Raw genomic sequence first — 16,347 nt, forward strand, 5'->3', positions numbered from 1 at the left:
TCAGCCTACTTCCGTTGCATGATCTAGAGCTTTCTTTTCCTTAGTTTTTCATGAGCATTAAGCGGCCAAGAAAATACCATAAATATAAAGATAATAAATTCAGAATCACCTTCTAATCAGGCGTAGTTGCTCTATATTGATAGATTCTTGCTGCAAGAAAATTTTCCTTTGATTAAATGTAGTCCTCTCACAACATCATTCAAGTTCATACATTCTCTTGGCGATTCCATGGAGCACTAGACTGCAATTTCAATTATTGACGTTATGCAATCTTGCAATTGATTTGTCCTATGACTAGGTCCTTCAATCCTATTGATAGCAATCTCTTCAATTTGTTCACTTTGTTCTTCCTCGGGTAGGAGTGTTGGATCTAAAATTTGCATCACGTGTACAGGTAAAGCTGTCATTGAATAGTTATGGATATTTAAATCATCAGTAAACATCTGATCTATTGGCCTCTTTCCTGTGAACATCTCCAATAAAAGGATCCCATAGCTAAACACATCTCCTTGGATAGTTGCCCTTCCTCCCATTCCATATTCTGAAATTTAGAAACCTCACGTTGTTAGTATAACAATAAGAGATTTGCATTTTTTTTTTGGTTTCATACAATAACAATTATGGTATGATACATGAAAATTATGAACACATTATTCAAAAGTAGTGAGTTACATGGTCATTTTTTCAATTTGGGAACCATGATTATTTGAGAATACTAAAAAGAATCCAATATAAATTCGGTCCAATTAGATAAAGTGAGTTCATAATTATAATGAATATGGATAAAACCATGATATGAATATCCAATAATAGTTGGATGTAGTATTATCCTAATAAACATGATTATAAATCTAGACCCTTTTTCTATATCATTCTTTGGGTCATGTTTTATAGTCTACAAAAAGATTATGATTATAATAGATAGAAACAATGGAATAAAAATTTAATGTAGTGATTGATAACTCAAAATAAAATTGTATTATTTATTTGATACCTGGAGCAGCATAGCCAATAGATCCTTTTATCCCAATGGTACTAGTTTGAGTCTGGGATGAATTGTCATCAGTTTCTAAAAGTAGCCTCGCCAAACCAAAATCATTGACATGTGCAGTCATATCTCTGTCAAGTAGAACATTGCTTGGCTTCAAGTCACAATGAACAATTGGCGCATAAGAGTTATAACGAAGGTAATCCAAAGCAGAAGCCACATCAATTGTAATGTTTAATCTTTGAAGAAAGTCTAAATTTCTTGAATGATTATGTGCCTCTACCGACATATGCAACCAATCATCTAGACTCCCATTGGGCATGAACTCATAAACAAGGGCTTTGAAGCCTTTGGAGTCAATACTTGAACATGAAGTTAAAATCTTGACAAGATTTCGATGCCGAATGTTTCTTAATGCTTTGCATTCAACCATAAAGCTCTTATAGACTCTTGGATTTTGAAGGTTGAGTACCTTGACTGCAACAATCGTTTCATCTTGGTCGATAATCCCTTTGTATACAGAGCCAAAACTACCGGAACCTATGAAATTAGCTGATGAAAATCCTCCAGTAGCTTGGAAAAGATCTTTGTAAGAAAGCTTAAAGAACTGTTCACCGATTAATGGTGTGGATGGAGGTTTACTTTTTGATCTTCTTCTCCAATAGAGAGTAAGAAAGGAGGTTATCAAAAGAAAACCAAGAACCAAACCGATTATCACTAAAACTATTCTAAAAGCATTGGATTTTTTTCGTTTCATAGATCTAGGGTTTGTGCATGTAGGCAGATGTAACTTCGCAATTCCACCACAAAGCTTATCATTTCCATTCACAAAAATTGCACTTGCATTTCCAAAGATTCCTTTTGCTGGTACCTCCCCTTCAAGATTATTGAAGGATAAATTCAAACTCTGCAATGCTGAAAGCTTTTCTAGATTTTTTGGGATTTGCTCTGATAAGTTGTTGAGTGAGAGATCTAAATCTTGAAGCCCCTTCAAAAGAGTTACAGATCGAGGAATGGTTCCTTCAAAGAAATTACCCCCCATATAAAGATGTTCCAAAATATTACAATCACCAATGGAGGAGGGAATTTCTCCAGACAATTTGTTTTTGGAGATATCTATTGTAGAAAGACTCTTCAAGTTACCAATTTCAATTGGTAGGGAACCGACCAGAGAATTAGTAGATAAGTTGAGAGATATTGATATGGAGGATATAAGGAAGAGTTGTTTAGGTATTGGGCCTTGGAGGCTATTATTAGGAAGGGTTAGGTACTGTAACTTTTGACAATTTCCAATGTTGGAAGGAATGCTTCCATTCAAGTTGTTGTCATCTAAATGGAGTTCATACAAAAGAGTGAGATTGCCTATGGATGAAGGTATCTGTCCTGAAAGTCTGTTATCGTTCAAGAATAATCTTTGACGCTTTGGAAGCTTCCCTATAACAGATGGAATGTTACCTTCGAGAAAGTTACTGTCTAAGTCCAACGCGGTCAAGTTGACGAGATTCTCAATCTCAGCAGGAATGATTCCAGATAGTTGATTATTTTCCAAAGTTAGTACTAAGAGCTGTGTTGAGAGATTTGCTTTAAAGTTGGAAAGGGGGCCCATAAAACCATTCTTTCATAGTTGCAACAACTCTAGATTTGTACAATTGACCAAAGAATTTACAAAATCTAAGTCATCAGCTTCCCCTGTTCCACATTAATTTTCACTAATACTGAACCAATTAAGGTTTTGAAGATTTCCTAAGTTGTTAGGGACAGGTCCATCAAAACTGTTTTCACCGAGATCAATTGTATCAATTGTTGAAATATTGGAGATGGAATTTGGAATTCTCCCTGAGAAAAGGTTCTTTCCAAATGCTAGTGTTTTTAGATTTGGAAGAGTGAGTCCTATGTCTCGTGGAAGGCTCCCATGAAGTTGATTTATTGCAAGGGCAATAATTTCAAGAGATGAGAGAATGTATAGTGAGAGAGGGACCATACCAGATAGCTTGTTTAGACCAATTGATAGAAAGTATAAATTTGTTAGTTGACCAAATGATTCTGGAATGCTCCCCTGCAGTTCATTCCCACTCAAAGAGATGACTTGGATGGAGGAAATGTTCCCAAAAGAAGCTGGTATTTCTCCTATTAAACCATTATAATTGATAGAAATCACCTCCAGCTTTGTCAAAGATGTAGATAGTTCGCTTGGAATCTTCCCGACAAGGTTGTTTTTGGAGATGTCTCAGACTAGTGCCGTTGGCCAAGCTGGTGGGAATTTCTCCTTCAAGGGTGTTGTTATCAAATTTAATGTATTGCAGTCGAATTAGATTTCCTATCTCTTTGGGGATTTTGCCATGGAATCTATTGTTCATGATGTTGAGGGAATGAAGAAAAGTGAGATTCCCAATCGAAGGAGAAATGTTACCTCCCAAGCCCTTCTCTCGTAAATTCAAGCTGATAACCCGTTGTTGATGACGATGGCCACATGTGATCCCAACCCAATTGCAGAAATGGATGGAATCGTTCCAAGAACTTAGTGCTCCATATGGATCATAAATTTGTTTCTTAAACTCCAGCAAAGCAAATCGATCAGTCTCGTTGTTGTTCCCTACTACTAGACTCATCATCAAAGAGCTGCTGCTCCCAAAGAGGAGGAGAATATTGAAAACTAGAAAATGCTGAAGAAGTGCAGCCATCATCATCAGAATCAAATTTTGGAATGCAAATACATAAACCATACATGCAATTTAAAGGATAGTAGTCATAGTAGTACTGCTAAGCAACAAGAGTAATATTCCACCAAAAGCTAAGATCTTAGGAGTCAACAACACCTTATTGCGAGCTTCCTCCTTGGATTTCTTATCCAAACGAGTGGTGGGAACATATTTAGGAAGAGATAGAATTTGGGATAGAAGATTTTTTATTCTGTGGATTAGGAATCGATTATTGCTAGATCATCTCTGGACTGTTCCAGTCACGGCGGCCACACAAATTAAACTCAAGAGTTTGTCTTCTTTTAAAAGTGAAGTCTTTCATCTCTTATTACTAATTAGACCATTAATTAGTTAGTTATGGTGAGTCAATCCATTGATCGAGATCAGTGTTTAAGGATAGCTCAGAGTTTGATATATTAATACCGAGATAAGTTGGAATCTCGTACAGATAGATTTTTTTAAAGGTAGTAGTTAGAAACATGCAACATTCCTAGAAGATCGACGATTATATTGCTAGGCAATCTGATCTCGTGGTCCTAAAAAAAGTTTCTAATAACCAAGTTTTGTCTATACCTATATATATATATATATATATATATATATATATATATATATATATATATCCTGAGACTAAGATACCACAGTGGCAGAACGTCCTCAAGAACCTCGTAGTGGGAGGACTGTCAAACCCCCTACACGTTATACCCTTAGCACATAGGAGGAAGAAAAGGGGGAAGAGATCTACATGTTGTCTGACTCTTCATATTTGGATCCACATACTTACTCTGTTGCGGATCTGTTTTGCTCTAGGAAGCTGAATATCCTGGTCCCATAGGGTAGACCTAAATCTTTGCTTGAAGTTTTCTGGTGCCCTCCCAGTCTAGCTGGTTTAAGCTTAATATAGATGGTTGCTCTCTTGGGAACCCTGGGAAAGCATAGGCTAGGGGGTTATCAGAGATTGCATTGCCTAGGTTGTTTCTTCGTTCAGATCCTACCTTGGAGTTTCCACAAATTTTGTGGCAGAGTTTCAGGCATTGGTTATTGGTTTGGAGTTGGCTCAAGTTCTCCGTGTTCCAAAGCTTTGGATTGAACGCGATTCGGCAACTATGGTGTTGCTGGTTTTAAAGCTATCGGTTCCTGGTTCATTCGGAAAAAATTGCTTGCTCTTCAGGGTTTTCTTGATGGTATTGTTTGGAAGATTAGTCACTGTTATCAGGAACCCATGCAATTTGATATTATTGTTTATAAGGACTCATTTTGCTTGTTGAATGGTTTTTCTTCCTTTTCTCTTCTCTTCTATTTTCAAAGCACTATTCCTTTTTTTTTTTTTTTTCCTTTTTAATCTAACTGTTTCGTTAGAAAAAAAAAAAAAGTAGTGGACCCATAATTTGTAGCATGGTTTGTAATCTTGGATCAAATCAGTATCGGCCAAGACTAATCCCGATCTGAGACCGATCCACTTTTATGGCCAAGGGTAAAAAGGTAATAATTTTTATTAAAAAAGGGGTAATTGTGTCCAAATCGATCCAATTTTGGGCGATACTGAGACGGATCCGATACACTGAGATTACGAACCATGTTCTATAGGCTATAGTGATCAGAAATAGATTACATTGTTTAATGGGTAAATGAAGAAAACATGAAGTGTGAACTTAAAAAATGCACCAAGAATCGATGGAAGACAAGAAGACGAGAAGAATAAATAAATCTAAGTGTTGCTCTTCTAAATAAATCTAAGTGTTGCTCTTCAGGGCAAAATGTTATTCTTCTAAACAACAATCAACTCTTCAAGGTTCTTAGACAACTCAATTATTGAGTAACTTTAATATTCAAAAACTGCCTCCCTCGATGAACAAAGCTCTTACATTTATAAGAAATAAAAAATCTAATTCTAATCTCTAAGCCTACTAAATCCTATTGCTGAGATTACATCAAATAAAAGCAATTAAATATAAAGGAAAAACCCTAACTAGCTTAGGCCTAGGGATAAATGGATAACTTTTTTTTGATCTGCATTTGTATCCGTATAGGGACATCCGAATTCGTTTAGAGATTTTCGAAGAAAAAAAAATCCAAATATTCCGATAAAAATCTGTCGGAAAATAAATCCGAATACTTAATAATAAAAAAATTAAGCAAATAATATTCTTGAGGGTTTTTGAAGATTAAACAGGTTCTAAAATACGAGGAAAAGATAATCATGATCTCCGAGATATGGATTGAGAATGAATTGTATCCGCTAAGGAGACGAATATGTAAATGGATGGTCGAAAATCCAAATTTGATCCGCATTCGAATATGTTTAGGGATATCCGTATTCGGCCAAAGAATATTCGAATCCGATCACATCCAATCTGTTTACATCCCTAATTAAGCCTCCTTGAAACAAAATTACCAAAAATAATCAAAGACTAAACTAAGGAAATGGACTATAGGAATTCGATCACCTTGAATTATCAAGCTCATAGTCTGGTCAAAACCTTCCACTATGTGTTGGTGATCTTCACAATCATCCCAAGATGGTGCTCAAAATCGTTGAAGGAATGCTATCCTTATTGGACAGCTTATCTTTGTGGTCCAAGTGATCTCCCACCGACTCTAAGGTCAAGGGATTTTTAAAGTTGAACCTTCTGTTGGGGTCTTCCTCACATGGAGGGACCCATCTGCTCTCATTTTTTCCACTAGGTTTATCCACTGTCCAAAGATGGAAAAAAGAAAAATTAAATAAATATGAAGAAGAAAAAGTGGAGAGAGAGAGAGGACAAAAGTCAAAGAAAGACAGAACTAATAATGGAGAAGAGGACAACAAGACGAGACGAAGCAAGGAGGGCGGTGGTGCCCACCTCCATCCGTCAATACCTACCCCTTCACCATTTTTCAATACCTACCTCGTTCAATAATTGAGAATTTTTTTTTGGGAAAATTACATGATTAATTACTTTAAGATTTTTAGTTACAAAATTGTCCACTCTATATTTGAATTAATAAAAATAGATAAAAACAAGTTAAGATTTATAAAATTGGACAAAATAGTATTTCTCCCTTCCACACTTACTTTTTTAGATATTTTTACCCCTGTCATTGCCTTCTTGCCCAGGCATCCTCCGTTCCCTGCAACCCTACCCTTGTCTCAGCCACCGCCATTCTCTGCTACCCCAAGTAAGAGAGGAAAAAAAAAGAGATCTTTTCAGAGGGGAACTGTCGAGGAAGAAAGGAGAGTCACTATTTTGTCTAGTTTTGTAAAACTAAACTTGTTTTTATCTATTTTTGTGAACTAAAACATAAGGTGGACAGTTTTGTAAATGAAAACCCAAAAGTAGCTAATCATATAATTTCTCTTCTTTTTTTTTGTGAAAAAAGAAAACTTTATAAACTAAAGGATAAATAAACTGTTTACATCATCAGGACCATAAAAAAAAGAGACGACGGCATGTCACAGTTTTTCTAGCAAAATTAGTTATCCAAAACAAGATAGAACTGTCTTTAATTACAAGTCCTTGAGAGAACCATTAAGATCAATCAACAAAGGTACCATATCCCACGACCAAGAGTTGTTTGATGGTTGTGGGAGATGCTGAAGAAGCTCCTTTATTGAACCCCAGCCTTTCTTGATCTTAATCCCCATATTTGAGGTATGTTGTAGACCAAAAAGAAATCCAGTTGCTTCTGGCTCCAAGTCAAAATAAGCCGTTAAAAAACCTACATGAGCTATGACTAAACAATTGAGAATTATGGTAAGTTGTGCGGAGTACTCAAGGAGGGCAGCCATCCTCCATTTCCTATAAATAGGGACGAGGGGGAGAGGGGTGAAGGGTGGAGGAGTTGAGAGAAACCTTCTCCCAATACACGGAGTACCTTGGAGGTACCAAGTGAGGATGCGCCAAGAGGTAACCAGTAACCTCTGTGAGGGGTGCATAATAGCCACAGAGATGTAACCTCTGTGAGGAGTGCACAAGAGCCACAGAGATGTAGCCTCAGTCATGGTGAGCCACAGAGAGAGTAGCCTCTGTGATGAGGACATGTTGTACTCCTGTAGTTCCACCTCTTTAGGTGAGTTTTTGTGTTTATCCAAGAATGTCCTTCTTGATATTGTAATCCTTTAGTGGTAACTAGAGAAGTTGCAATCCCATTGATTGATAATAGAAATTTTTATTGGACGAGGTCCCGGGATTTTTTCCTTCAGTGTCAGAAGGATTTTCCATGTAAAAATTCTGATGTGCATTTTTACTTTCGGTTATTTTGTATTTTAGTGGGATCCACATAATTACTATTGATGTAGTTACTATTCATAAGGTACTATTCATAGTTACTGTTCATGTGAATAATGTTGGAGACGTAGTATTTTCTCCCGTGACCTACACACAAGAGGGAAACCGATTCGACCATTTTTCCCTCAACACCTTCCAACTTAATGCTGTCCATGTGAGCTTTTCATATTAAGATCCAAGCATGGGGACTCCAAGTTCGTTGCATGGTAAGTGTCCATCCTTCATGTCAAACACTTGGAAAAATGGAGCTTCTAAAATAGAAATTCTCTTATTACTAATTAGACCATTAATTAGTTAGTTACGGTGAGTCAATCCATTGATCGAGATCAGTGTTTTAAGGATAGCTCAAATAGAATCGACTTGAGCTGAATCGTTTAAAATTAATCAAAACCCATGCAATTTGCGTAGAAGCTATTAATAGTGGACCCATTAGTCTGTAGCATGGTTCGTAATCTCAGATCAAATCGGTATTGGTCAAGACTGATCCCAATTTGATACCTATCCACTTGTACGGCCAAGGGTAAAAAGATAATAAAAATATTTTTTTATTAAAAAAAAAGGGTAAATGTGTCAAAATCGGCCGAGATTACAAACCATTTTCTGTAGACTGCTATAGTGACTAGAAACTGTTTACATTGTTTAATTATGATCATTTTTTTTTTTGGTAAAGGTAATTATGATCATTGACACCTTAAGTTTACATGTTTCAACTAAAAACAGAATTATAATTGCTCCATTATGTAATTTAGATGTTTTAATCTAAAAAAATATGTTTTCTCTAGGATTAAAAGGAAAAGCAAGAAATTCAAAAGGTCAACAGTTCTGATTTCACTAAGAAATTTTTTTTTTTTTTCAATAAGATGTCAAAAAATAAATAGGATAAATTACATGTCACCCCCTAGTTTTCAAACGAAGCTAACACACTGTATTTATTAATTTAAACAACAAGTAGTGTTTTATTAAATATACCCAAGGAAACAACTTCACGTTTCTGATATGGGACTATTCCCAATGCCATTATGTTGAAAAACCTCCAACAAGACGGTGATGTGGTGGGTTCTATTAAGTTTATTTTAAGTGTAAAATTAGAAAAAATAAAAAATTGAGTAGTGTTTCAAACAAATGGGGGTAAACATGGAAAAGTACCTTCATTAAGGGTATTATGGGTATTTAGTTAATATCTGAGACGATGAGATCACGTAACTAACTATTCTCATCTAATGGTAGGGGTACATTTGTAAGAATTTTTTAAAATACAAGAGAGATTTATAAAATAATTGAAATACCAAGGGTGGTAGGCATAATTATTTTAAGTGGTAAACGAAAATTTCCCTAAAATTAAAGATTTTATAGTAAGTGATAAGTGGAATCTCTCTCTCTCTTTCTCTCATGTCTAGTATTTCCAGTAGCTCTATAGTAGATTTGACACCATACAAGTCAAAGTCCAAGTCCCACACAGATTTTCTATTTTTTTTTTTGCATCTTTGACTCGCTCAGAACCAGATTTTGCTGTGGATGATCTTTGATTTTTTTTCTGAAGAAGATAGAGTATGTGTTTGTATTCCAAGCTCTGTACTAGACATTGTGATAAGTACTTGAGACCTACAGAAAATGCACCAAGCATTGATATTTTTGTGTAAGATGTTGAAATGTCTTTAGAAGCAGAATAATTGCGGAAGGGAATTGTAGAAGCAAAAGGTTGAAATGAGAAAACTAAATTCCATAACAAAGCACAGGGAGCATGTAATGTCCAATAGAAGTGAAATCAAGCAGTGCAAAATTTTAAGGTTAGTTGAAGTCCATGTTATGTGTCTAATGGGACTCGATATAGTGTATGTATGGGTGCTAGATTTGGTTAGCTTATAATATGGGATAGGTTAAAAGAGCTTTGATTTAACGCGTTCCATCAGTTTTGGAGCTTTTGGCGTATCGATAAGATACCTAACAGTCCATAACTTAATAATAAACACAAGGTTGAAAACCTCCTGCGAGACCCGTAACTGTCTTTAATTAATCAAATGAAATCCTTCCCAATCAGTGAGGACTATTAGATGGTCTAGGCAAAGAAGAGAACTTAGGATTTGTCAAAAATCATTTTTTTCCTCAATCCGCAAAATGGGTAATTTTAAGATTGATGATTCTATACCACTCTGAACTAGGATCGTCGGATCAATAGATTAAACCAAAATAATAATAATATTGTCAACAACAAAAATAGAGAAAATAGTTCCTTCCAAAATATCAATAAGGTAACCACAAGTTAAGTTTACAGGAGACTGATTGAACCTTTATCTCAAAATAAATAAGGTTTTGCAATAGAAATCTGAGGAGAAATGAAAGAGAATTGGATTAAAGAAGTTGGATTTAAGAAAATTAGAGAAGGAATGATAAGAAGGCTATACTTTAAGTGGGGGTAAGTTGAGAAAGGAGAGGTTCCTCTGTATGGTTTTTCGAGAGAGCAGGTTTTAGTCCAGAATGGCAATAAATGATTGGTAGTGGAGTTTGAAGTAATAAAAAAAAGGCTTCACTTGTGAGATGGTTTAGATGCTTGTAAGAAAATGCCAACATGGAGCTTAGCTTGCCTGACAGAAAAATAGCAAAACAAAATAGAAGAAAAGAAAACAGAATATCTCTAGAAAATCATTTACACACAATGAACGCAGACAACAGAGAGTTGGAAGTCTGGGCTGCAAATCCGATTTCATTCAATTTATGAAAAAAAAAATTTAACAACCTTATATATTTGGAGTTTAATAACATCAATTTCTCCTAAGATTAGGAATATCTATCTATTCCTAATAACAACATTTCTAACAAATTCTTATCAAATTATCTAAATCTTAGGGAGAATATGAAGTTCCCAAAAAGAGATGACCTCGGTTTTACCTAAAGCAGATCCTTTAGAGTGGCCAAGAGGCATTAGAAGGGAATCTAACCTTATAAGATTGAAATTGAAAAGTGTTTTTCTTTTATATCCTTTGAAAATTAAGAAAGTGGCACTTTGTGGAGGAGTCTCAAAACTAATTTCAGGGCCATGCTTCATTTGGAATATTGTTACTTGTCCAAAACTGATACAACTTTGATATAGTTTGGACTCAAGTAACGTCGAAATTGAGTCTTAAACTCTTTCAATTTCCAAATTAATTAAGATCATATGTGAATCATGGTTTTAATGTGGTATCAAATCAGGCCTATTGGTCGATCATATCAGTATTGGCCATGGCCTGCCCGACCCTGATCGGTTTCGATTCCGTTTTTCAAAACCATTGTGTGATTAGAACTTAGCTAGGAATATATGTTCTCGTGATGTTCTGTAGTTTGTGTTTGTTGTTTGTTAATCATCAAAAAAAAAACAAATCATGGTGTGATTAACCTTGTGTTTTTTACCTGAATATTATCTGGGACCCAGGGAAACCCCTAAACTTTATTGAGAAATCAATATACAACAAAAATACAAAGGAGAGACTTAACCCGCCTTACCCCTACCCAAAGGAACAGATCACTCTCTCACACAGAGCTAAAATATAAACCCACCCATCATGAAAAGCTACTAATTAAATTACAATCTAAACACTTGCAAACCAGCTATGTCTTCCTTTGATATCTAGCATAAATACTGAGGAAATTCTTGGTTGGCATGGAATAAGGAGTTAACTAATGATTCACAAGCTAGATTCAAAACCATTGTGTGATTAATCCTAGATTAGCAGACTTCCGTTGTATGATCTATTACTTTCTTTTCCCCGGATTTTCATGAGCATTAAGTGACAATGACAACAAAATAAATACAAAAATAATAAATTCAGAATCACCTTCTAATTAGTCATAGTTGCCCTGTTTGATAAATTCTTGCTTCAAGAAAATTTTTCTTTGATTAAATGTAGTCCCCTCAGAACATCATTCATGTTCATACGTTCTCTTGGTGATTCCATGGAGCATTGGACTGCAATTTCAATTATTGACGTAATGCAATCTTGCAATTGATCTGTCATTTGACTAGGACCTTCATTTCTATTGGTAGCAACCTCTTCAATTTCTTCATTTTGTTCTTCCTTGGGTAGGAATGTTGGATCTAAAATTTGCATCACGTGTACGGGTAAAGCTGCTTTTGCAAAATTATGGAGATTTAAGTCATTAGTAAACATTTGATCGGTTGGTCTTTTTCCTGTGAACATTTCCAATAAAAGGATCCCATAGCTAAACACGTCCCCTTGGATAGTTGCCATTCCACCCATTCCATATTCTGAAATTTAGAAACCTCACATTGTTAGTATAACAATAAGAGATTTGCATATTTTTTGTTTCATACAATAACAATATGATACATGAAAATTGTGAACACATTATTCAAAAGTAGTCAAATACATGGTCATTTTTTTCAATTTGGGAACCATGATTCTTTGATAATGTTAAAAAGAATCCAATATAAATTCATTCCAATTAAATACCAAAGTCCAATGTATTCGTAGTATGTAGTGAATTCATAATTATAATGACCATGGATAAAACCATGATCTAAATATCCAATAATAGTTGGATTGTAGTATTAACTAATAAACATGATTTTAAATCTAGACCCATTTTCTATATCATTATTTGGGTCATGTTTAATAACCTACAAAAGATTCTGATTATAATAGACAAAAACAATGGAATAAAATTTAATGTATTGATTGATAACTCAAAGTAAAATTGTATTATTTATTTATTACCTGGAGCAGCATAACCAATAGATCCTTTTATCCCAGTGGTACTAGTTTGAGTCTGGGATGAATTGTCGTCGGATTCTAAAAGTAGCCTCGCAAAACCAAAATCACTGACATATGCCGTCATATCTCTGTCAAGTAGAACATTGCTTGGCTTCAAGTCACAATGAACAATTGGTGCATAACAGTAATAGTGAAGGTAAACAAAAGCAGAAGCCACATCAATTGCGATGTTTAATCTCTGAAGAATACTTAAATTCCTTGAATGATTATGTGCCTCCACCGGAAGATGCAACCAATCATCTAGACTCCTATTGGGCATGAACTCATAAATAAAGGCTTTGAAATCTTTGCCCTTTGAATCAAGACTTGAACAAGTAGTTATAATCTTGACAAGATTTCGATGCCGAATGTTTCTTAATGCTTCGCATTCAGTCATAAAGCTCTTGTAGACTCTTGGATTTTGAAGGTTGAGTACCTTGACTGCAACAATGGCTTCATTTTGATTGATAATCCCTTTGTATACGGAGCCAAAAGTACCGGAACCTATGAAAGTAGCTGACGAAAATCCTCCAGTAGCTTGGAAGAGATCTTTGTAAGAAAGCTTTAAGAACTGCTCACCGATTAATGGGGTGGATGGAGGTTTACTTTTTGATCTTCTTCTCCAATAGAGGATAAGAAAGGAAGATATCAAAATAAAACCAAGAACCACACCGATTATCACCAAAACTATTCTAAGAGCATTGGACTTTTCTCGTTCCGTAGATCCATGGTTTGTGCATGCAGGTAGATTTAACTTTGCAATTCCACCACAAAGCTTATCATTTCCATTCAGCAAAACTGCACTTGCCTTTCCAAAGATTCCTTTTGTTGGTACCTCCCCTTCAAGATTATTGAAGGATAAATTCAAACTCTGTAATGCTGAAAGTTTTTCTAGACCTTTTAGGATGTGTCCTGATAAGTTGTTGTGTGAGAGATCTAAATCTTGAAGCCCCTTCAAAAGAGTTACAGATTGAGGAATGATTCCTTCAAAGAAATTACCCCACATATAAAGATGTTCCAAACTATTACAATCACCAATAGAGGAGGGGATTTCTCCAGACAATCTGTTTTTGGAGATATCTATTGTAGAAAGACTCTTCAAGTTACCGATTTCAATTGGTAGGGAACCAACCAGAGAATTAGAAGACAAATTGAGGGATAATGATAAGGAGGAAATGAGGAAGAGTTGTTTAGGTATTGGGCCTTGGAGGCTATTATTATCAATGGTTAGGTACTGTAACTGTTGACAATTTCCAATGCAGGAAGGAATGCTTCCATTCAAGCTATTTTCTTCTAAATGAAGTTCATACAAAAGAGTGAGATTGCCTATAGAGGAAGGTATCTGTCCTGCAAGTCTATTTCCACCCAAGAATAATCTTTGAAGCTTCGGAAGCTTCCCCACGATAGACGGAATTTTACCTTCGAGAAAGTTACTCTCCATGGCCAACTCGCTCAAGTTGAAGAGATTCTCAATCCCAGTAGGAATGGTTCCAGATATTTGATTGTCTCCTAAACGAAATATTGAGAGCTGTGTTGAGAGGTTGGCTTTAAAGTTCGGAAGGGGACCCTTAAAACCATTACCACGTAATTGCAAAATCTTAAGATTTGTACAATTGACCAAAGAATTTATAAAATCTAAATCAGCATCAGCTTTCCCCATTCCAAATTGATTTAGTCCAATAAAGAACCATTGAAGGTTTTGAAGATTTCCTAAGTTGTTAGGGATGGGTCCAACAAAACTGTTTGTACTGAGATCAAACTTTTCAAGTGTTGAAATATTTGAGATGGAATATGGAATTCTTCCTGAGAAAAGGTTAAAACCAATAAATAGTACTTTAAGATTTGGAAGAGTGAGGCCTATGTCACGTGGAAGGCTCCCATGCAGTTGGTTTTGTGTAATGGAAATAATTTCAAGAGACGAGAGATTGTATAGTGAGAGAGGGAACATACCATATAGGTAATTTAGACCAAGTGATAGATAGTATAAGGTTGTTAGCTGACCAAAGGATTCTGGAATGCTCCCTTGCAGTTCATTCCCAGTCAAAGAGAAAGCTTGGACGGAGGAAATGTTTCCAAGAGAAGATGGTATTTCTCCTGTTAAACCATTATAATTAATGGAAATTATCTCCAGCTTTGACAAAGACGTAAGTAGTTCGATTGGAATCTTCCCAACAAGATTGTTATAGGAGAACCAAATTTCTCTTAGACGAGTGCAGTTGGCCAAGCTGGTAGGAATTTCTCCTTTGAGAGTGTTGTTTAGAAAAGCAATGGATTGTAATCGAATTAGATTACTGATCTCTTGGGGGATTTTGCCATGGAAGCTATTGTTTGCAATGTCAAGGGAAAGAAGAAAAGTGAGATTCCCTATGGAAGGAGATATGTTACCTCCCAAGCCCTTCCCTCATAAATTCAAGCCGATAACCCGTTGTCGATGACGACGGCCACAAGTGATCCCAATCCAGTTGCAGAAATGGATGGAATCGTTCCAAGAACTTAGTACTCCATAAGGATCATAAATTTGATTCTTCAACTCCAGCAAAGCAAATCGATCTGTGTCGTTGTTCCCTACTACTACGATCATCAAAGATGAGCTCCCAAAGAAGAGGAGGAGAATATTGAAAACTAGAAAAAGCTGAAGAAGTGCAGCCATCATCAAAATTAAAATCAAAGTTTGAGATGTAAATAATTAATTAAGATAGATAGCTACTAAGTTATTGTGTTTGAGAGAATTGAAGTATCCAATTATTTAAAGGATTAGTGGTAAGAAAGAAACAAAGAAGCTTGACCTTCAAAGTAAGTCTAAGTTTTTCATTGATCTCTTATTACTTATTAGACCATTAGTTACGGTGAGTCAGAATCGGAATAAACCTGATCTTATCTCTAGTTTTCAAATAGAATCGGCATGATCGAGCTTAATCGTTAGATTCCACTGGGACAAGACAACGTGCTTGATACTTTGATATTTCACCAACCAAATTCAAGAATGTAGAAAAAAAAAAGTGTTGTTTAGTCAGTTCAATGAATTCCACACAAACGTGTTTGACCAAATTCAAAAAAAAAAGAGGGAAAATTACATGATTAGTTACTTTGGGGTTTTCATTTACAAAACTGTCCACCCTATGTTTGAGTTAACAAAAATAGACAAAAACAAGTTAAGGTTTACAAAACTGGACAAAATAATGTCTCTCCCTCCCACACTTACTTTTTTAGAAATTTTTACCCCTCTCATTGCCTTCTTGCCCAGGCATCCTCCGTTCCCTGCAACCCTACCCTTGTCCCAGCCACTGCCATTCTCTGCTACCCCAAGTAACAGAGGATAAAAAAAAAAAAAGAGAGATTTTTTCAAAGGGGAACTACTGAGGAAGGCAGGAGAGTCACTGTTTTGTCTAGTTTTGTAAAACTAAACTTGTTTTTATCTATTTTTGTTAACTCAAACATAGGGTAGATAGTTTTGTAACTGAAAAACCAAAAGTAGCTAATCATGTAATTTTCCCAAAGAAGAATTTAGACAAAAAGTGTTGTTTAGTCAGAAGTCACTCAATGAATTCCACGGGAGACTAGAAAACGTGTTTCACTTCATGGACCGCACCACTTGAAATTAGAGGTGCTTCACTTCTATACAAAATGGATAGATATGTCTATTA

General features: G+C 35.5%; 2 protein-coding genes across 2 annotated transcripts; both read right to left on the bottom strand.

The window, feature by feature from the left end:
• Positions 1 to 20: 20 nt before the first annotated feature.
• LOC122645130 (probable LRR receptor-like serine/threonine-protein kinase At3g47570) lies at positions 21 to 2,594 on the bottom strand. Its single transcript, XM_043838472.1, has 2 exons — positions 995 to 2,594; positions 21 to 541 (listed from the first exon to the last, which is right to left on the bottom strand). Exons 1-2 carry the CDS (start codon positions 2,592 to 2,594, stop codon positions 237 to 239), a joined length of 1,905 nt encoding a protein of 634 aa, XP_043694407.1. The 3' UTR covers positions 21 to 236.
• A 9,143-nt stretch (positions 2,595 to 11,737) lies between these two features.
• Positions 11,738 to 14,095, bottom strand: LOC122645692 (probable LRR receptor-like serine/threonine-protein kinase At3g47570). Its single transcript, XM_043839022.1, has 2 exons — positions 12,668 to 14,095; positions 11,738 to 12,198 (listed from the first exon to the last, which is right to left on the bottom strand). Exons 1-2 carry the CDS (start codon positions 13,707 to 13,709, stop codon positions 11,810 to 11,812), a joined length of 1,431 nt encoding a protein of 476 aa, XP_043694957.1. The 5' UTR covers positions 13,710 to 14,095; the 3' UTR covers positions 11,738 to 11,809.
• Between the last annotated feature and the right edge of the window lie 2,252 nt (positions 14,096 to 16,347).

This window comes from Telopea speciosissima, chromosome 11 (genome assembly GCF_018873765.1).
Source record: "Telopea speciosissima isolate NSW1024214 ecotype Mountain lineage chromosome 11, Tspe_v1, whole genome shotgun sequence".
NCBI lineage: Eukaryota > Viridiplantae > Streptophyta > Magnoliopsida > Proteales > Proteaceae > Telopea > Telopea speciosissima.